At 39.1% G+C, this 21801-nt stretch overlaps 1 protein-coding gene across 7 annotated transcripts in view; it reads left to right on the forward strand.

Annotated features, from left to right (window-relative positions):
- Positions 1–21801, forward strand: part of LOC130918630 (pyroglutamyl-peptidase 1-like) — a 44488-nt gene that overhangs the window by 17768 nt on the left and 4919 nt on the right. For 5 of the 7 annotated variants that reach the window (XM_057840490.1, XM_057840494.1, XM_057840492.1 and 2 more), the window contains 3 exons: positions 15411–15463; positions 18825–18941; positions 19081–19313. In XM_057840490.1, coding sequence (XP_057696473.1) covers positions 15411–15463; positions 18825–18941; positions 19081–19313 — 403 coding nt within the window. Of the gene's footprint in view, positions 1–4391; positions 5545–14563; positions 14683–15410; positions 15464–18824; positions 18942–19080; positions 19314–21801 lie in introns of those variants that run through there. The other 2 variants (XM_057840495.1, XM_057840493.1) reach the window with 2 other exon arrangements.

Genomic DNA, 21801 nt, shown 5'->3' on the forward strand with positions numbered 1-21801 from the left:
GCCACCGACGAGTGTCAACCAATAAAATATTTTTCCTCTATCGCTGCATTTGTAGCTCAGAACCATGGAGCAAAACGGAGAGCCTCCCAAAAATTGCTCCGCGACAGGATCCCGATCTCCTGTCCGCAGCTTCGACAGTAAGCAACTGAAAGAGATGGAAAATGCTGCCCTGCAGACCACTTTGATATCAAGAATAGATTGCGACTCGAGGCCGACCGATCATCTAGCCGCCGAGGAAGAGCAGCTAAGCGGTTTGTCATTGAGCCACCGCGTACCCCCTTCGGAAGCCGAAGCGGGAGACACTCAGTCGGCTAGAAATGTGGAGACGGTACGTGTCGAAGAGGAGAGGACCCTGACGGACCATTTAAACAAACGATTGCTCTCGTCTTTCCTGGAGAAGCTAAACGAAAGAGATCTGGCGCTTCCTAGAGTGGAGCGTCTCGACTGCGCCGTAGCCGACGAGGACTCCAACAGGGCCGCAGATGAGTGGTGACTCATCGAAACTACTATCTACTTGGAGCAAGCCTCTTTTTGGAGTCTCCAACAAGAACAATGCTGTACAGCAACAAATTCAACTACATTTGCGTGCCGCTCCTAAAATAACCTGCTGGATTTTGTACACTGACAATTGTTGAATATTAAACATGTGCTTTACACTGACGTCTCCTTCGCCGCCACCCCAAATGGATTGGACACTTACGAGTCACAAACTCTTAAATTCACAGCAGGTGGATTAAAAGTGCCCATGATAGGACGTCTATCATCAATGGCAATTAAAGTTATTTTTTTCACCTCAGAAATGCCAAATGTTCAATGTCTCAACTTGTTTTCAAAGTGAATGGAAACAAAAATTTGATTTAAAAAAAAAAAGACTTCTATTAATTATGAGTATGGCTTTGTATTATTTCTGAATGAATAAAAACATCAATTCTAATTCATTTAAATCAAACGGTTCTCATTATGTATGCAGTGAATTCCCAAACAGAAATTGATAATTATATAGTTTAAAATTGATAGTGATTAAATGGTAAAATGGTGTTACGTTGGTTAAGGCCTATCCATAGACTTGATCATATATTGACAGGGCGCGGGGCCGATTAATAGGGGGTCTGCCTTGTTGGCGTGCCGTCAAAGCTGACCGAATGGAATCAGACAGACCTTTTTCCGTTGAAAATTGTTGTGAATAAACGCTTAAATCCCTGAATTTTTTTTTTTTTTTTTATAGATATTGACGTAAAACAGTCTTGATTCTTGGTTAAAAGCACAAAAACGTGTAGTTAGCATTTATTTTATGTAAATATTGCAAACTATCATGCTAGTCAGTAAGCAAATGTAGCGGCCGCCCTGTGAAGACAAAGAGCTTTTTCCGTTGAAAATTCTAGTGAATAAATGCTTAAATCCCTGAAATCTTTATGGCGTAAAACAGACAGGACTGAAAAAACAGTTTCTGCTCTTGCACTCCACTTTAAAAGAAACTGCTGTATTTTAAGACAAAACAATTGTTGTGTTTGATAGAACAATATGTCTATATACTGCCATAGCAGATTCATTAAGCCCCTGAACTATTTTTAATTTGTCCGTTTTACCCTGAAAACCCCTGTTTACAGATGTCACGCAACCGCTTTTGTTTCAATCCTGCCATAAAACGAAGGTAATTAATTATATTTATTATTCAAAATGTCTGTCGTTTTTAGCTTAGAATCATTCATTGATGTCTCATATTTCATTTAAAAATAAAAAGACAAAATTATTCACTCACATATTTTGAACTTTAAAACAAATTATGTCACAATGAAAAAAATGGCGTCTGTAAAAAAGTTACGGATATCTACCTCATAACTATCGCTTAATTGTTCTTTTTGTTACTGTCGCATTTTCTCCGATATGTTAGATGATAAATAATCGATCCAAACAAAGGAAAATTGAAAAAAAAAAAAAACGTTTAAAAGGGTAAATTTATGAAAAAGAATATCTCGACCACTCCTTGATGTCTGAAATTTCTGCATCGCGCCCCTTGTTATATTACCATGTTTCACCCATAAAATCCCCAAAATATCCGGCTGCGGCCACACGCATCTGTGTCTTGACATAGCGGTTTGTGGATCGAAACAAGGTAAGTACGCGATAATATCTCGTTAAAGTCATGGCGTCTGTAATTCTGCTCTCACGTGCTCCCACCTCCAGATAGGGTTTTGCTTTTTAATTTTTTTTTTTTTTTTTTTTTTTTTAATTCACTCCTGTTTAAAATTTTTCTTCCCCCCGAAAATTGAGATTTTAAGCTTTCCAGTGATGTATCACACATGCATATTGGACAATTTTAAAAGTTGGCCAAATTGGGGATCTCAGAGCGGAACTTCAAATCATCTGAGTGTTTTCCGCCTTATAGATATGGATGTAAAACAGCCTCGATTCCGGGTTAAAGCAAAAAAACGCGCAGTTAGCATTTATTTTATGTTAATATTGCAAACTATGTTGCTAGTAAGCAAATGTAGCAGTGGCATTATGAAAACAAAGCTTTTTCCGTTGAAAATTCTTCTGAATAAATGCTTAAATCCCTGAATTTTTTATAGATATGAACATAAAACAGTCTAAATTTTTGGTTAAAAGCAAAAAATAGCGCAGTTAGCATTTATTTTACGTAAATATTGTGAACTATGACGCCAATACTGTAGCGGCTAATTTCTCCCATTGATTTTTTTCATAACGTTTCCAAATGCATGCATGGTACAAAAAATACAATAATTACCTTGAATCCTCGAACAAATCACTCCTGAAACAATCCTTCCTGTTTGTATGCGGTACAACTTTCGTACTTTAACATAATTCCGGAGTTAGATCGCTGCGTGCGTGTGTTTGAGAATAACTGCTCTTAATGTGGGCAGGCCCCCTACTTGATGGCGTGGCACAGTGTCTGATGAATGTGACCCGTCAATATAATTATGAAGTCTATGGCCTATCCAAGACAGAGCTTTTCAAGTTATCTGGTGAAAACTCTCGTTTTAATATCACAACCTAATATCGCAATAAATTGCAAAGCAAAGCCACAAAAAATCACAACAATAGTTTTGTTTCCAATATCGCACAGGCCTAATTTATATTCTTTTTACTTTCGAAGGGCTAAAAAGTAACACAATAATCCAGAAATACAACGGCATTGCAAAAAGATATAAAAATACATTTTATTGACAAGTTTCCTGAGCAAAACATGGGTGGCGTCATCTTGGAAAATTTCTGCTCCGAACTTCCCGTTTAGAAAGAACAACATGAATTGCGGTTGAAGAAAGCAGTGTGCTAACAAAGTTAAAACTGCAAAATCAAACCAGAGGAACCCACGGAATCTCGAAAAATAAATTCAGCACAACGTAGATGAGACTCCGAGACTTTCTGTGTGAAGCGAACTCCTGGAAGCGCCTATACATATGGTTTAAAGTGGAATGTTTTGAACTGCTTCAAGGCGCCAGTGTGGATCTACCTCGCCATACGCCTTAAATAGAAACCAGCTGCAGACTAGAAGTTAAGGATGTGATTTAAACCTAAGGATATACCTATAACATTGTCTCATTGTTCCTATCACTTCGTTAATCATTCGTAGACAAGATTATAACTACCTGCGAGCCTGTATTGATGTGAGGTGTAGATTGAACGCCGGCCACTCTCGTGACCAAAACGAGGTGAAATTACAAATAATATTATATTTGCCGAATGCAAAAGGGCTGACACGGATTTTGTTGTTACAAGGAAATACTACAAGGTATGTACATATATAACCGGTGTTGCACGCAGATCTGACCCCCCTCGTCCAGGTCAGGACTCGTACACACGTACACGACGTGCCCAGCACGGCAGGCGAGTGCTCTGACCTCAAACCATAAGCCCGGGCAAGCAGTCTTAGATGCCAGCACACCCACATGAAGGCATCGGGAGGGAGGTTTCCACGCATCGCACTCTCCATGTCTCCCTGCTTCAACACACCTGAATCAAATGATCAGCTCATCAGCAAGCTCTGCAGTTGCCTGATAACAATCCTGATAATTCGATTCAGGTGTGTTAGAGGAGGGAGACATGTAAAACAAGCTGGATTGCGGCTCTCGAGGACCAGGGTTGGCCACCCCTGCCCTACATTATGCTGCAAAATTTGTTGGTAGTCTTCAGTCTTAATAATGCCATGCACACGGTCAAGCAGTCCAGTGCCAGAGGCAGCAAAGCAACACCAAAACATCTGGAAACCGCCACCGTGTTTGACTGTGGAGACTGTGTTCTTTTCTTTGAAGGCCTCGTTTTTTCCCCCCTGTAAAGTCTATGTTGATGCCTTTTCCCCAAAAGCTCTACTTTTGTCTCATCTGACCAGAGAACATTCTTCCAAAACCTTTTTGACTTTCTCAGGTTTTGGCAAACTCCAGCCTGACTTTTTTTAAGTCTCTGGGTCAGAAGTGGGGTCTTCCTGGGTATTCTACCATAGAGTTCCTTTTCAGTCACACACAGATGGATAGTACTGGTTGACACTGTTGTCCCTCTGCAAGACAGGACAGCAGGACAGCTTGAACTTGTTTGGATGTTAGTCGAGGTTCTTTATCCACCATCCGCACAATCTTTCGTTGAAATCTCTCGTCAATTATTCTTTTCCATCCACATCTAGGGAGGTTGGCCACAGTGCCATGGGCTTTACACTTATTGATGATGACACTGCGCACGGTAGACACAGGAACATTCAAGTCTTTGGAGATGGACTTGTAGCCTTGAGCTTGCCCATACTTCCTCACAATTTTGCTTCTCAAGTCCTCGGACAGTTCTTTGGTCTTCTTTCTTTTCTCCATGCTCAATGTGGTACACACAAGGACACGAGACAAAGGCTGAGTCAACTTTAATCCATTTGAACTGGCTGCAAGTGTGATTTATTTATTTCCACCACCTGTTATGTGCCACAGGTAAGTAACAGGTGCTGTTAAGTACACAAATTAGAGAAGCATCACATGATTGCCCGGTCCATTTTTGGAGTTTTGCGTAAAATGATAATGATTAATAAAATTAAAAAATCATTCTCTTTTGTGTTTTTTCATTACAAGCAAAATAAATGAATATATTACTACCAAAGCATTTGTCCTTGCAATTATTTTCTGGGAGAAATTGAGCATTATCTGACAGATTTGCAGGGGTGCCAATACTTTTGGACAACACTGTATTTGGACTCGCTGTCAGCCCTCCCAGTCATGTCACTTGTGCTGATGTAGATAGGTTTCACTGTTTTGCTTTTTTCCAACAGGGTGTAAAAAACTAAAATAGCGTGCTCTTTTTGTTTTGGACTTGCTACGTTTCAGCCGCCGTAGCCGTGGTTACGTCTTTGGTGACGTCATTACGCTTCTTTCAAGCGTCCGGGGTCTATGGTTGTTGCCACTTTGGCTGTAGAGAAAGAGAAAGAGAGAGGGGGTTTGAGAAAGGAGACTTTATGGTCTTGCTAGACAACACAGACCGACCACTAGAACACCGAAACGTTCGACGTGCCACCGAGAGAAATGGACAACAGTAAACGGACTGTGGTCGTCACAGGTGTGTTGTTATTGGTCTTTTTTATTTTTGTTCCCGTTTGATGGAATCCCCCGGCAAGCTAGTTAGTGTGTGGAAGTAGTGGAAAAGTTGGTTGGTTGATGACAGCTGCTCGAACGCTAATGGCGTCGGCCCGTTTTGCTTCAGTCCTTCTGCCTTTGCAGACAGCCGAAAGCACCTTTTCAACACATTACGCACGGGGCTACGTCCATATGGATATAGTTGTACCGCCTCTGGTTTTAGTACGTACGTAGTCCTTCAGTGTCAAGAAATAAAACCGATTTGAAATGAGTTGAACCGTCGTGATTTTGATGCACCATATATGTTGTAATATAGTTGTAATTATGCAACTCTTCAGCAATGTATGCAATGAGTATGGTGGTATAAATTTTTGAAGTCGAAAAACGTCATGCGTTGCAATGGTCATATTAACTACATCTATAACACGCAAATAACCATTACTGTAACAAAGTGCTGTGTATAAAATTAAGTCATTGGCAGCCATTGCAAACATTCGCTGTCAGTCTCCCAGTCAAAATGGATTGGACGTTTAGCACCGTCAATGACACTCACTTATGAGCATTCCTAGCCAGTCCTCCCAATTAAAAGTATTGGACGTCTTTCATTTTTGGCAACAGCTGCCAATGAGTTCAAAAACATCAGTCAGAGTTTCCCCTACGAATAAAAGATTGTGGCACACCGCCACACCAAAATAAAAGCCGCCATGCCTTGCAAATGAGATGTTTTTTATGTTTTGTTTCTTAAGGCCGTTTTAAACTAGCGACAGCCTAGTGTGAAGGGTTCAGGGGCAACCTACTGTACATTAAACCCAATATGTTCTCAGTAAAGTTTCCTTCACAGCCATCTTTCTTTAGTCTGCATGTTGTGGTGAAATTGTGGATGAGCAAGAAACATGTCTGACCAGTATTAGAGTGTGCATGACGACATTCGCAATTACTGCAAGCTGAAGCTTGAACTAAATAAACTGTTCTTTTTGAACCGTATGTTTGTTGCCGATGCATGTGTCCAGAGACTGGTTGGTGTTTCTTATTGACATTCAAGTAGACGTGGAAAACAGACAGAGAATCCAAATTTTCAGTTTTGAATCAGAACAATATTAACTCATTGATCACTGCCAGCCCCACTATGCCAAATAGATTGGAGATCTATTGCCGTCAATGGCACTGTAACATGATTATTCACTGTCAGCCATTCCAATTCAAATGAATTTGATGTCTATTGCTGTCAATGACAGTGAATGGGTTAATCATGTGGCATGTATGAGGGGAATCAAGTGTCTCCAGAAGTATTTAAATTGTCATGGAAGTTAATCTGGTGGGATACATCGACTGGCTAAGCAACAATGCAATTAAATTGATCGTTTCAAAACATCAATCAACATTTTAGACGCTGTTTTGTTAAAAAGAATGGTTTTCATTCAAATGTTTTAGATTGTTCGAGCAACAAAATTCTTAAAACATCAACGTTGCTTTGTATTTTTTAAAAAAATTACTTACAGTGTCACAGATTGTGTTAAAAGTACTAAATACATAGCTTCGGTTACTGTTAAGACTTTGTATTCTGTTTTCTAAAGTGGAAGTAAACATCAAAATGCCATATATTTGGATGTTTAGGCGTTCTTTTGATGTTGAAGTGTTTTAGGACCATAATGTTTGTAAGACTCTTGATTTCAGGTAGTTGTACAGTTGGTCATTGCTCTAAGAGCTGAAACTTGAATCATGTTTGTTGGCGATACAAATTGCTTTGTAAAATAAAATCACAAGTTTTCAGTGGGATTATAAAACGAAACATTCAAATATTCGTTATCAATTGAGCATCCAAGATGTGTGCTTGGACCTCATAATTTTTAATGTAAGAAAAAGTAGCATGGGCAGTGAGTTGATTCTGTTTCCAGACACAAAGGCGTTCCAGCTGATGCTAGATGTATAAAATGCCTGGGAACGGCCTCCTCACAATAGCTTGCCGGCTGGCAACTACCGACGCCTCACTCTGCTCCTATTCAGAAGCCTGTCAGACAGACGGATCCTCCCTCCACCCAACCCCCAGGGACCCGCTGACACTTTGAGTGATGGTGGAGGGGGGGCTTGACTATAGAGTTCAATATAAACAAGGCTACATGAGGTAATATCTCTGGCCTGTTGCTACTCCTTTTGCAGGTCATAGAAAGATTGAGAGGTAGATAAATATTTTTTCATCCTCTTAGGAATATTGAATATGGATATGGATAACACAGCATGTTAAGCGTTCATATGTTGGTCATTTGAAAGGTTTAAAACAAAGATGTGAATCCTTCAATGTAAATGTGGTCAATCTGAACTTTTTTCAGAAGTGACTTTGTCACAAACACAGAGAGGATCATCTGAAGTTGGACTAGGGCTGCAACTATCGATTATTTTAGTCGATTAATCGATTAACTAGTTAGTTCGAATAATCGAGTAATCGGATAAGGAACATAAAAAATTAAAATACCTGAGCTGAGCCTCAAACGGTATGAAAAAATTTAAAAATGAGGATCTATGTACAACAAAAGAACATTTGGCTAACTTATATAGCAAAAGTCCGCTAGCTTAAACGCTATAAAACGCTAACTTTTTTTTTTACAATGCTCTTAACAAATGGTTCAGACACATATTCCCACAAAAAAAAAACGGCTAAAATACTTTAAGCATACATGGAAAAAAAAACATTAGCTTAAAGAAAATTCTAGCTTATGTTGGTCTTAACAGGGAGCAGCTAGATTCAGCCACGTGAAATGTGGTGGACTAGAGGGCAGTTTATCCACCCAAATCAATAAAACTAAATGCAAACACTTTCAAAACAAACCGTTACAACGCTACTTTAATCAAACGAATACTCGAAGCAGCAAAATTTAATTTGAATCTTTTTTTCCTGATCGAATACTCGAGTTAATCGATTAATCGTTGCAGCACTAAGTTGGACACTATCTGCTCCATGACACTTGTTGACTTTGAAATCAATTTAATGATAGAAGTTCTCATTGGAATTAACTGAAACATTGTTGTGGAGCATCATTTTTGTCAAGTCCATACTCATAAATCATGCTTCTGCAGTCCGGTACCGGTTTGGATAACGGATAAATTATTCGCTATTCACATCATGTTAACTGTAGTTTGTACATACCCGGATGAAGAAATACTCAAACACTTGTGCTACCTAAATATGACTTCACCTATAGAACAAAAAAAAAAAAAGGGAAAAAAATACATTGTTTTGAATTGCTTGTCAACTGTACTGTTAACTTCAGCCATAGTTAGTTAATAGTGGTAACACAAGTGGGTATTGACTCTGCTTTTAAAAGCCACTCTAGTCTTTGCACAAACAAGCCACTATAACAAAAGTAAATTTAGGATGTAATGCATAAGTACATGGAACTATGTATTAGGGCTGGGCGTAATGGCCTTTAGTACTTATCAAGATAAACTGAGCAGATTTACCTCAATTACAACAAATGAAGATAAATCCGCCCAAGTGGACTGTTATATAATTTGAAAAAATCTGAATAAATGCATGACATACAAATGAGCCATTTCTCATTGTTTTATTTACTAGCTTTCAATTTAACATATTTAACAATTGTACATTCAGTGTAAACGTTATGTATTAAAAATATCTTGTAAACAATTAGCATTCAAGTATAAATATTTAAAACGGCTTGTATGACTTGAATAATGTTCAGCATTGTAAATATTGCTCTGGACACTGAGCAAAAATGTCATTGTAACACAAATGACTTACAGCAAGAGGGGCTTCAACCGAGTATCAGACGACTTATTGTTAATGGCTGCTGAGTCATAATCACTTAACACAAGTGTTTACTTCAAGTTCCTACTGCGAAAAATAGCATGTTACTTAAAGAACATACGACAGGAGAAAAAAAGTCTTAAATGGCATTATTATGTGAATTAGAATCATAATTTGAGACGATTCGACTATATACAACAATTTAGCAAAGCGCAGATGACGAGAAATTAGTCTTTTAATCTGCTGGTTAGCCACGCCTACCATTATAGGGCTTTAGCGTCCCCAACAGGTGGATGACGTCAGCGGTAGACTGGGCTCATCAGTTTTACTATTCAGCCCATTGAGGGGGAATTATTCAGAACGAGGAAAACGCGACGAAGAGAGCCGCAAAATGTCATTGTTTCAATCTCTCTACTCCAATATTTTTACAGGATATTCTTTTTATCCAAGTATTTTTCCCCAATAGCTATATAAATGGCTTGAGAAGGACCAGTCAGCCCGTCGAGGGGGAACTATTCACAACGAGGAAAACGCGACGAAGAGAGCTGCAAAAGTCTTTGTTTCGGTCTCTTTACTTCAATATTTTTACAGGATATTCTTTTTATCCAAGTATTTTCCCCAATTGCTAAATAAATGGCATGGTCATGACAAATAACAGTCTTGTGCTAAATGGAATATGAAATAATAAAAATGCATTTATTCAGGACGACATGGCAAAATTACTCCATAATGGTCAAAACTGTCGACTTCACCTTTACTGTCGCACCACCCGAACGATATTTTATGACACCTAAATTGGACATATGTCATTTCCCTTCCCTGGCTTCGGAGAATGTAAACAAACCAAAAGGCGTGACAGCTAGCCGACATGCTAACCCGAACCGAGTGATGTTTCAAAGTCTTCGAAGCGGAAAATCACACATAACTAGCCTGGATTTATTGACATGACGACTGGGTTGTCGATTGTCTTCGCGGATCGGCAAACCGCCCAGCGGAGAGCAATTTACAGTTCGTTCCCGGGAGGAGGGTGGCTGCAGTTGTTGTGCAGCTACCGTGCTGCTAATGTGCTTGAGGAGAGCTTTTTACATGCCTATCAATGATCAAACGTAAGTAGTCCTTTATTTAAAGAAAGTTTGTAGTGTTTACTTTGTAATCGCTGTGTTCGTATTTGACATAATACAAAACAAGATGTTTACTCACTTCCTCGTAAGTCCAATGGTCCCACAGTAAATATCCACGGTGAATGGGAACCTTTTGAAACTCCAAAAAGGCGCATACGCCTCTCCCTCATACAGAATGATTTTTCTGCAGCCATTTGGCTGGCGTGATGCGAAAAATAAACGTATTAATCCGCAAAATCAGATGAATCCTTCGTCCTTATACACAACAGTAGGCTGTATAGTGAAGAGGACGTCTTCTACCGTACACGTCACAGCGCCCTCCTCCTCAATGCAAGACCGAAGACGGAAGTCACTCATTTTCATGGCGCGTCAAAAAACTAAATAAATATAGTGATCGCTTCCACACACATCCAAGCGGTCCATATCATTCAGGAGCATAAAATTACAGCGGTCATCGTGAACCATCTCGGTAACGGTAAATTTTCGGTAAAACGCGCGGCTCTACTATGTAGCCATAGTAGTGCAAAGGTACTGAATAATGACAGTAAAATCTCGTAGGATAAGACTTCAGGAGAGTTATGTGGCGTTCCGATAAACAGCTTTCAATGGAAACATTGTCGAAAGTTTTTGAATAGCACTTTTGTTTTGCAAAAAACTGAAATGCAAACGTAGCTAATATCTGAGAGACTCGGGCACATATTTCATTGTTTTCTAAATTAACGGCTATATTAAAACTGTAACCTAACAGTTAAAAAAGACACATTGAACAAGGATTAACATTGATAGGTGGACGGAGGGACGAACGTTATATGACATTCTGGTACGCACAAGTGAATACAGAACAAAATGTCGTTGCATTTGACCCGCACAATAACATTTTTAAAAAGTACCGTATTGGCCCGAATATAAGACGGTGTTTTTTGCATTGAAATAAGACTGAAAAAAAGGGGGTCGTCTTATATTCGCGGTCTAGACATTATACCCATTCACAACACTAGATGGTGCTAAATATCATTGAAGCGATGTTCTGTCATGACAGATCTCAGCTACTCTCAAGTTTAACCAGTTTGCATGATTTTATTGAAATGTTTTTCCTTACTCAGATTTGTTTCAAGACTACAGTTACAGTTAGACTTCACTTTGATGGTTAATGCAGTTATTGCAATTTTGTTGTTTTATCACAATAGACTGGTTTATTTACATTTCAAAAACCAGAAGCCATTCATTTACGAATGTGATTGCACTTTAGTTTACATATTTAAATGTTCAGATATTAAGATTTGAATGAGGCAAAATAACATGCTTTTTCTCTCAAATATATTGTTATAATCATTTGTTTCAGATGTACTGTAAATATTTTCTGTATAAAAATCAATTTGGTGTTCAAAAAGTCTTTTTTCAAACTTGAGTCTAGAAAAAGAGGGGGTCGTCTTATCATCAGGGCCGTCTTGTGTTGGGGCCAATACGGTAATAAAAGTAAATTGAAAATATGAATAAAATAATAAAATGTGAAGAAAACATCTGGGAATTGGAGTTCTGTACAACAGTGCAATAGGAATGTGCAAAACGAGCAAACTAGGAGGAGGTTCACAACATGACACAATATTTCAATATACAGTGATAGGTAAATAAGTAAACTGTCTGAGGCCACTTTTACATGACAACTATCTTCCGCAATAAGGCAAAAGTGACGTTTTGCCAATGTTTAATTCCTTGTTGACATGATCGTTATGTGTGGGTAAAACTGCGTGTACACGTAAGTGCAGAAGTGCATGAAACCTCCAATTTACCGATGCAGTATGCATTCCCAATGAGTAGGGGCAGCACCACCAAAACTGGATTCTTGCGTGCAACTCTTCCCTTCTTCTATTTCCTTTTTCGTCTTGGTCATTTAACAACATGGCAAAGCACATCAGGCACAATAATTTTGTGTGGACTGATGATGAGGTCGAGCTGTTGAATAATGTAGAACGCGGTTAGGCCTAGGCATGTGCCGGTATGAGATTTTCACGGTACGATAACCGTGAGCAAAAATACCGCGGTTTCACGTTATCACGGTATTGCAATTATAGCTCCATAATTTTGAGATGTATGGGTTAAAAAAAAATTTTTTTTAATCCATTGAACAGGATTTTTTCAAAACATATTTGCAAATTGGAACATGAATATAATGTGAAAATAAATAAATTAACAAAAAATAACAAATATTACATAAAATTAAAATAAATAGAACCTAGACTATAGCCACAGCTCAAGTTGCTCAATATTAGAGTAAGAACAAAATAATTGCTATAAAAAGTAAAAACACTTCTAAATAAAATTAAAAATATATACTGTATGACTTTTTTTTGAGGGGGGAAGCTCAAGTGAAGTTTCGCCATTTTCAGCCACTGTGTCAACTCTAGTCTACATGATGCCATGCCTTTGTGTTAAAAAGAACAAAGAATTCATAAGTTAGTAAGTTAGTTAAAAATGTATGAGTTAGGTTTATAAATTAGTTAAAATGCAAATATTGTTGAGGAAAGGTTTCATCTAAAAAAAAAAAAAAAAAAAGTGTGGAGTGAGACCTCCTCTCTCAATTAGCGATCTTTGACGCGATTCTTTTTCTATCCCCCTTCATTCAAGCTTTTCTCTCACTCAGCGGCTGTGAGACATAAAAGAAGCTGCTCTCCCAGTTTAGCCTAGGCTAACATTCGTCTTTGTAAGTTTTAGTTAGTTTGTATATTGAATTTGAAAGGAAAATGTGTGTTTTGTTTTTGGCGAACTTTTTAATGGTGCTACTGCTATCCTGTTGAACCTAATCACACGTGGAAAAATACAATTGTACAACGTTTTAAATGTATTTATTTATATATTTCACCACGAATTGAGAGCTCAATAAATTGAAGAAAAGTACGCCTTGTGTTTGGAGGATTTGTTTTTGGGTTTGCTGGCTGTTTAGTGACACTCACGGCAACAAACGGGAAGGGGTGAGCGGTGCCGCACCAAGCCACTTCGGCTGCATTTTGGCACATGAAAAATAGCGAATACCGTACTAAGGTATGACGGAAAATTTTAGTGGTTTTGAAACCGCGACGTTTTCACACCACGGTAAACCGTGAAACCGGTAACCGGCACATGTCTAGTTAGGCCTCTTCCAAAGTTAATACTTGACGAATGTTTCCATGCACTGTCGGACTGTCCGCGTGCACTGGCGTCATCAGTATCTTCACCACCTTCACTGACAAAAATATTGGACCTTTATCGCCACCTACTGTTCTGGAGTACAGAAGTCAATTGTCACAAACAACTCACTTTTGCGTTGTCAACTGTTTGAGGGTGTGTTTTCAAGATTTTCACTCTGGAAGGCGTTTTCTAATTTTTCTGTTTTCAGCTCCCCAAAACGCCGTTACCATGTAAACGATAGGGCTCTCGGGAAAAGTTTTTGTGTTGTCACCCCTGTTGCCTTGTCGTGTAGACATTATGAGGGGGATTTGTAGTTTAACAGTCTCATGGCCACGGGGACAAAACTTTATGAGCTTCAACCTGGTAATTCTGCAGAACCTATTACCAGAGGCTAGCAGGGTAAACAGTCCAATATTTCCACATTAACTAGCGGTGCAATGCATTATGGGAAACTTCATTTAGTGTCATTACCCCAAGCGGAAGTCATCCAAGAGTGTATGCTGTACGGTGTGGAGGTAGCTCTGTGCTCATGTGCCCCGTTTTGTGCTCACCCACTTTTGCAAAGCGGGATGTTTTTGTTTTTTTTAACGGTGTTGGAAGGGGTCTTCATGGACCACCTTCTTTTTTCCCCAAAGATATGCAAACACCTCTTACTTGCTTAAATTCCTGTGAAAATTGGCACAAAGCAATGCCTATTAGAGCCATTTAGAACCGACTGAAAGAATCCCTCACCAGTGACAGCGTGACCATACTTGGAAGTGCTGACGTAGCAGCCAACCAGGAAGTAAACAGTGACGCTTTTCCTAGACCAGAAGTAGACAGCCGCAGTGACGAGATTTATATTTCATTGTATCATAAGAAAGACCTAGCTTTGATGTATATTACATATATCTTTCATATTGATTGCATGATCTGGGAGTATTTTGTAATACTGTTTTTGCTGTGGTTTGCAGTCAAAGGTGGCAGACCCATTGCACATGAGCACGGCAAATCGTGCAGGTGCTACATTGAGAGGCTGAAGCAATATGACTTCAAAGCTAACCCTGGCTAGTGACATAGTGACACAAATACAGTTAAGTGAATGCATATTTGGACATCTATACAAATTTCATTCCAGCTCTGTACCACGCCACTGTGAAATGATACAATCAAGATTGTCCCATTACTTTTTGTAATGCCCTGCTCCACCACCATTATCAAATGAAATGGGACAATTGGTTGTTCAGCTGTTCAGTGTCATGGGCATTTATGGCTGCAATGGAGCTAGATTCCTTGTATTTTTTTATCATGTACCTGCTGATAAAAACTGCAGGATAATGAATTTGAGGCAATCTTACCTGCTCAAATTCAACCAAATGCTTCAACAAACAATTGAATATAATACAGTACAGCAGAGGCCTGGCAGCATCAGGGTTCAGCTATATAAATAAAAACTGGAATGGATAAATACACAAGAAATAAAACACAAAATAATAATAATGATATTCAAACAAAACACTATAATTTAATTTTGACACCCCTGTTCATGCATATTTTTTTCAATAAAATTGAAATGTGTCCAGATTCTTTTTCCTAAATTCCTACTACCATCCCTCATTTTCTTAACCATTCGTGTCATGTGTTCGTTTCTCTAGTTTTCCTCTGTGCGTGTGTGAATTCACTTCAAGTGAAGTGCCAGTTTTCGCGTTTTTGTTTTTAACCTTGGTTTTTTTTGTTCTTAATTGTGCTGTAGTGTAGACCATTAAGCCGGTATTTGGCTCATACCTACATGCTCTTGAAATAACAGTCAATATTTTGCAGGTTTTGGGCCTTTCGGAGAGCACACAGTCAATGCCAGCTGGGTTGCAGTACAGGTGAGTGACCACTGTTAATACGCACCAGAATTTTACATGAGCAAAAAGGGGGGTAAAAATCATAATCGAGGTTACATGCTTTGTTGGCTTAACATTTTAGTCGATTTTATTTTCAATCAGCCTTCATGTGACACTGAAAACATAAGTTTGACCTTTTAACCATGTTAATGTACGGAATTTCTTCCCACAATACAGCAATGCAGGTGCCTGGAGGTACTGCTGGGGCTCCTCAAAGTGTGTGTGTGTGGGGGGGGGGTGCGGAGGGGCGAGTAGAGTGGATGTTAGTTGTCAGGGTGTCTAGACAAACTTGATAAGGATATTAAAGGCATACAAAAGGCAGCTTTGTAGTGGGGTCACAGACATGGTCAAACGAGCATTGGGCAGTGGGGGTCAGTGTACAGGGCCATTTGTCCTGCAAGTCAATGGGGGAGGAGTTGGTCCTTTGCCTGTGAATTTGACACACAGTTATCTTCTTTTTGCTTGATTGCTTTTCAAATGACAACAAGTACAGCTTTAATTCATAAGTTACCTGGCATAGCAAATGAGTCAGAAGTCGCACAGGGAGTTTCTGAGATCGAGGGCAAAAGTATTTACCGTAGTGCTGCAATGATTAATCTATTAACCCAAGTAATTCGATTAGAAAAAAGCTTCCAACTAATTTTGCTACTTCTAGTATTCGGTTCATTAGAGAGCCGTTGTAATGGTTTGTTTTGAAAGTGTTTGCATTTAGTTTTATTGATTTGGGTGGATACACTGCCCTCTAGTGGCAACAGTAAATATGACATAAGTCATTTAACATGGCTGAATCTAGCTTCTCTCTGGTAAGGCCAACATATGGTTGTAAGTTTTTGATTGACCTAATGTTTGTTTTTATGCCTTTGTAATTTGGTTCATAGGTATATTTCACATTTTTTGTAGGAATGTGTGTTTGAACGGTTTGTTAAGAGCATTGTAAAAAAAAAAAAAAAAAAAAAAAAAAAAAAAAAGAAGCATTTTATAGCATTTAAGCTAGCGGACCTTTGCTATGCAAGTTGAAGTTAGCCAGTTGTTCTCTTGTTAAACTTGGATCCTCATTTATTTATTTATTTATTTTAACATTTGAGACTAAGCTCAGGTATTTAAATTTATTTTTAAATGAAAATGCAATTCTGCATTGTTTGAAGAAACACTCAGGAATTTTATTTTGTATTTGCATTTCATGCTCTTTTGAAAGTGCAATCTTAGCAAGCCTTTGTATTACATCTCCTAAAATGTAATTATTCTGCAACGCATTAAATGGTCCTAATCTCATTAATCGATTATTCGAACTAAGTAGTTGATAGATTAATTGACTTTAATAAACTAAAATAATCGATAGCTGCAGCCCTAGAGGTGAAAATTTAATATTTCATCAGTAAACGTTCCATAAACATCTTCTAGCAATTCAAATTTACATTATTTCTAAAAGAAAATTAATTAATTAATTTAAAAAATGTGAAGTGTTAAAAAATAAAGGCCTTTTCAAATAGGGATGTCACCAAGACGTCAGAAATTATCTTAAAAAAAAAAAAAAAAAAAAAAAGACACATTTCCTTACCAGTTCTGTAAATATCCATGTGGTAAATTGGTACCAGTTTAAAGATTGAAATTCTTATTTTAATCAAGTCCACGTTGCTAGGAGCTAAAATTAGCCTGCAAATGTATAGTTTTGTCTTATTACATCACATAATTATACCATAGGTTGTTTCTAATTGAAAATACCAGCCTCTCGTTTATGTATTTTGGTCTATTGCTTAATACACCTGATTCTTTTCTTAACGCTCAGTGTAATGTGGGATACCTTCAAATCTTGTACTCTGTACAGTGACAATAAAGGCATTCTATTCTATTCTATTCTATTCTATTCTATTCTATTCTATTCTATTCTATTCTATTCTATTCTAGTCTATTCCATTCCATTCTATTCTATGATAATGACATCAAAGATAAGACCGTCAATAAGCAATAAGATTAATTAAGGGGTGTCAGTACGCAACTGTAATGCGGCTGGGCAATATATTCTTGTAAAAATGATATATTTTCAAATGTGATATGGAATTAGACTATCGGATATATCAATGTAGTTCAATTCATTTTTTCTCTTGTAAAAGGTGGAAAAAAAAAAAATATTCATTTGATTTTGCCACTGTCACTAAAATTGCCGGTTTTGATAAAATTACGTGTCATATTTGGCTTCGACTTGGAGTGAACATTTGCTTTCACTATATTCTTATCCGCTCACTCATGTCGTGTGCACCTTGCTTCTTGCCTGAACAAAGCGGCAACACAGCGATGAACATATTAACCCTTTCAGTGCCATTGAGACATCCAATTAAATAGCCCAGTTTTCATCCCTCTTGCTAGTAGATGCCCAATCCATTTGAAGTGGGAAGGCTTATAGCCCTCCCAGTTGAAATGGTTTGGACGCCTATGGCCGTCAACGGCAGCCAATGAGTTAAGGACAAGCCAAAAAGAATACGATGACTGAATGATGTGTTAGGGTCCGCGAACGCGGAAACAAGGTTGGACCTCACAACAGACAACAAACGACTGAAGTAAGCGTACAAGGGTTTATTAAATACAAAACAAAAAACACGCGATCGCAGCAAAAAGGGGAAATAACAAAACGGGTCCGTGACAGGAGGTCGACGGGGATCAATATACAGACGCGAAGGTAAACCAAGGTGCTAGGCAGAGCCAATAAAATAACTAAAATACACTCACATACCTGCACAAGGTAGAGGCATACAAAACTAAAGTGACAGGCGACCGAAACCCACGGAGGGGGCGAAATTACCAAAATAGCAAGTTACTCGAAATGCAGGGATGTCAAATGGCGACCAGCAAGAATAATATCTCGGCAGCCTTCTCAGAGATCACCAGCGCTTAAATGCCGTGTTGATGAGCCTGCATTGGATTCAGGTGAGACGTCGGACACGCCCACCACGACCAGGTCTGCAACAAAAACACAATCCAACCAGTAGCAGAACGTGACATGATGGAGGTTGATGTATCTGCAATTTGTTTAAATCATGAAAGTATGTGCTCGTTGAAGATGTGTTCACTGACGCAAAAAAAGTCCGAATTTACTATTTTATGTGGGTTACGGTCACTACAAATACTGTTTCAAAAGTAATATGTATTGAGACAATAAGAAAAAAATATATAATTTACTAGGAAAAATAGGCATTGATTCAAGACTGATTTTTAGCCCAGTGCATTTTAATTGAATCACGAGGTACAGATTCCCAACAGTAAGTTGTACAGTATTAGTAACACAAATCTGTCTTGGACCCAAGTACGTGAACCTGAATGGTTGGGGTGTGTGTGTGTTTTCTGACAGGAGTTGAAGAAGCTTGGACTCGGCACTGAAGTTGACTTGGAAGTGTATGAGGTTCCTGTAGAGTACCAGACAGTGCAGAGTTTAGTACCCTCACTGTGGAAGAAGTATCATCCAATGGTAAGTGAGAAACCGTTTGAAACATTGAAATAAATTGCTCTTGATACTGGTGAGTCCAAAACAGCAGTTTTTGGGAAGGTATACCGTATACTACAAACTGTTATTTTTTTGCCCCCCATCCCCCTTTCTTATTTTACAGCTGGTTGTTCATGTCGGGGTATCAGGGATGGCCACCACTGTCACTTTAGAGAAGTGTGGAAGAAATCATGGCTACAAGGGCCTGGACAACAGTAGTTTCTGTCCTGATTCGCAGTGTTGCGTTGTGGGAGGGCCAGACTGTATTGACTCCGTTATTGACATGGAAACGGTCTGCAAAAGGGTAACTGCCTCTGGACTGGAAGTTGCTGTGTCTGTTTCCAAAGACGCTGGAAGGTATTTTTCTGTTTATTTTGTTCTACTTAAAAATGAATTGGCCATAGATATAGCTTTGAATGTGTGAAATTTAACCTGTGAGGGAAAGTGACATGTATGGTAAGTATACAGTTAAATATACTGTGTACATACATCTACTGATGCATCTGGACACATCTTCAGTGATGTTCCTGGAATCATCGGGTGTTTCGGGTCTTTCAACATCATACACCCTCCTCCAGGTGACCCAGTCGAGGTTGATCATACCCCGGCTTGTGTCCAGATGGCGAGCTACCATGACACCATGGCTCTCCTCTCTTGAGCCACAGCCATCTTGAGGCTCTCTCTGCCGCATCGGTTATACTGCAGATGGCTCTCCGCTTCTCTCCCTCGCTGCCTAAAATATTGAAGGCCTTGGCTAGAGAACGGGCTGCGAAACCCCTACATCCAACTTCAACTGGGAGACACCTTGCTCTCCACCCAGCTTCCTGGCAGTCACTAAGTCCCATGTACTTGGAAAATTTCCCCTCATAGGCTGTATCGTACTTAATATGATTTTGCTTTTACATGGTGAATGACAGATGATGGATTTGAAAATGGAAAGGTTTAACAAACACAAAGCATGTCCCATTATATTGCATGTAAAAATGTATTTTACACTTGTTAGGTCAAAAGTAACTAACTACCCTTGGAATGTCCTTTTAACTCATTGTCTGCCATTGACAAGGATAGTACTGGCTGTATATGCTCAGGCTTCAGAGCCATTGACGGTGCTAGACGTCCAATACACTGGGAGGGATGGCAGTTAACGTTCGCTGCCAGCCTCTCCCAGTCAATATGTATTTCTATAGTATTTCTTTTTTTTAAATGTATTATTATATATATATATATATATATATATACACACACACCGGCCACTTTATTAGGTACACCTGTCCAACTGTTCGTTAACACTTAATTTCTAATCATCCAATCACATGGCGGCAACTCAGTGCATTTAGGCATGTAGAAATTGTTTAAGACAATCTCCTGCAGTTCAAACCGAGCATCAGTATGGGGAAGAAAGGTGATTTGAGTGAGTTTGAACGTGGCATGGTTGTTGGTGCCAGAAGGGCTGGTCTGAGTATTTCAGAAACTGCTGATCTACTGGGATTATCACGCACAACCATCTCTAGGGTTTACAGAGAATGGTCCGAAAAAGATAAAATATCCAGTGAGCGGCAGTTCTGTGGGCGGAAATGCCTTGTTGATGCCAGAGTTAAGAGGAGAATGGCCAGACTGGTTCGAGCTGATAGAAAGGCAACAGTGACTCAAATAATCACACGTTACACCCAAGGTAGGCAGAAGAGCATCGCTGAACGCACAGTACGTCGAACTTTGTGGCAGATGGGCTACAGCAGCGGAAGACCACGCCGGGTGCCACTCCTTTCAGCTAAGAACAGGAAACTGAGGCAACAATTTGCACAAGCTCATCGAAATTGGACAATAGAAGATTGGAAAAACGTTGCCTGGTCTGACGAGTCACGATTCCTGCTGCGACATTCGGATGGTAGGGTCAGAATTTGGCGTCAACAACATGAAACCATGGATCCATCCTGCCTTGTATCAACGGTTCAGGCTGGTGGTGGTGGTGTAATGGTGTGGGGAATATTTTCTTGGCACCCTTTGGGCCCTTTGGTACCAATTGAGCATCGTTGGAACGCCACAGCCCACCTGAGTATTGTTGCTGACCATGTCCATCCCTTTATGACCACAATGTACCCAACTTCTGATGACTACTTTCAGCAGGATAATGCGACATGTTATAAAGCTGGAATCATCTCAGACCGGTTTCTTGAACATGACAATGAGTTCACTGTACTCAAATGGCCTCCACAGTCACCAGATCTCAATCCAATAGAGCATCTTTGGGATGTGGTGGAACGGGAGATTCGCATCATGGATGTGCAGCCGACAAATCTGCACCAACTGTGTGATGCCATCATGTCAATATGGACCAAACTCTCTGAGGAATGCTTCCAGCACCTTGTTGAATCTATGCCACGAAGAATTGAGGCAGTTCTGAAGGCAAAAGGGGGTCCAACCCGTTACTAGCATGGTGTACCTAAAAAAGTGGCCGGTGAATGTATATGTATATGTTTTTTTTTTTTAATGTTTACGTCAAGGGTTTAATCCCACAATAGAGGAAATAATTATTTGAGTTACAACTACAAATTGACCGATATGGATTATTCAGGACCGATACAGATTATCACTAGTTAGACGGGCCAATAGCCGATTTTGGAGCAGATATTCATTTGCAGTAAAAGTGGAAAAAATTGGGGTAAAAAAATTGAATAATGTGAACACTGAATGTCATTGAAATGAAATCTGTCTAGTATTTATTATTATCTAGGAATTGAATAAAGCCTGTAAATTAAGGGCAAACCAGTCCAAAATCTGGTCTAAAACACCATTTTGCTAGATTTAGTCAGCGTAAAAAATAGGGCTTTGCATTTTTTTTAACCTT

The sequence above is a fragment of the Corythoichthys intestinalis genome, chromosome 7, assembly GCF_030265065.1.
Source record: "Corythoichthys intestinalis isolate RoL2023-P3 chromosome 7, ASM3026506v1, whole genome shotgun sequence".
In the NCBI taxonomy this organism is placed as follows: Eukaryota; Metazoa; Chordata; class Actinopteri; order Syngnathiformes; family Syngnathidae; genus Corythoichthys; species Corythoichthys intestinalis.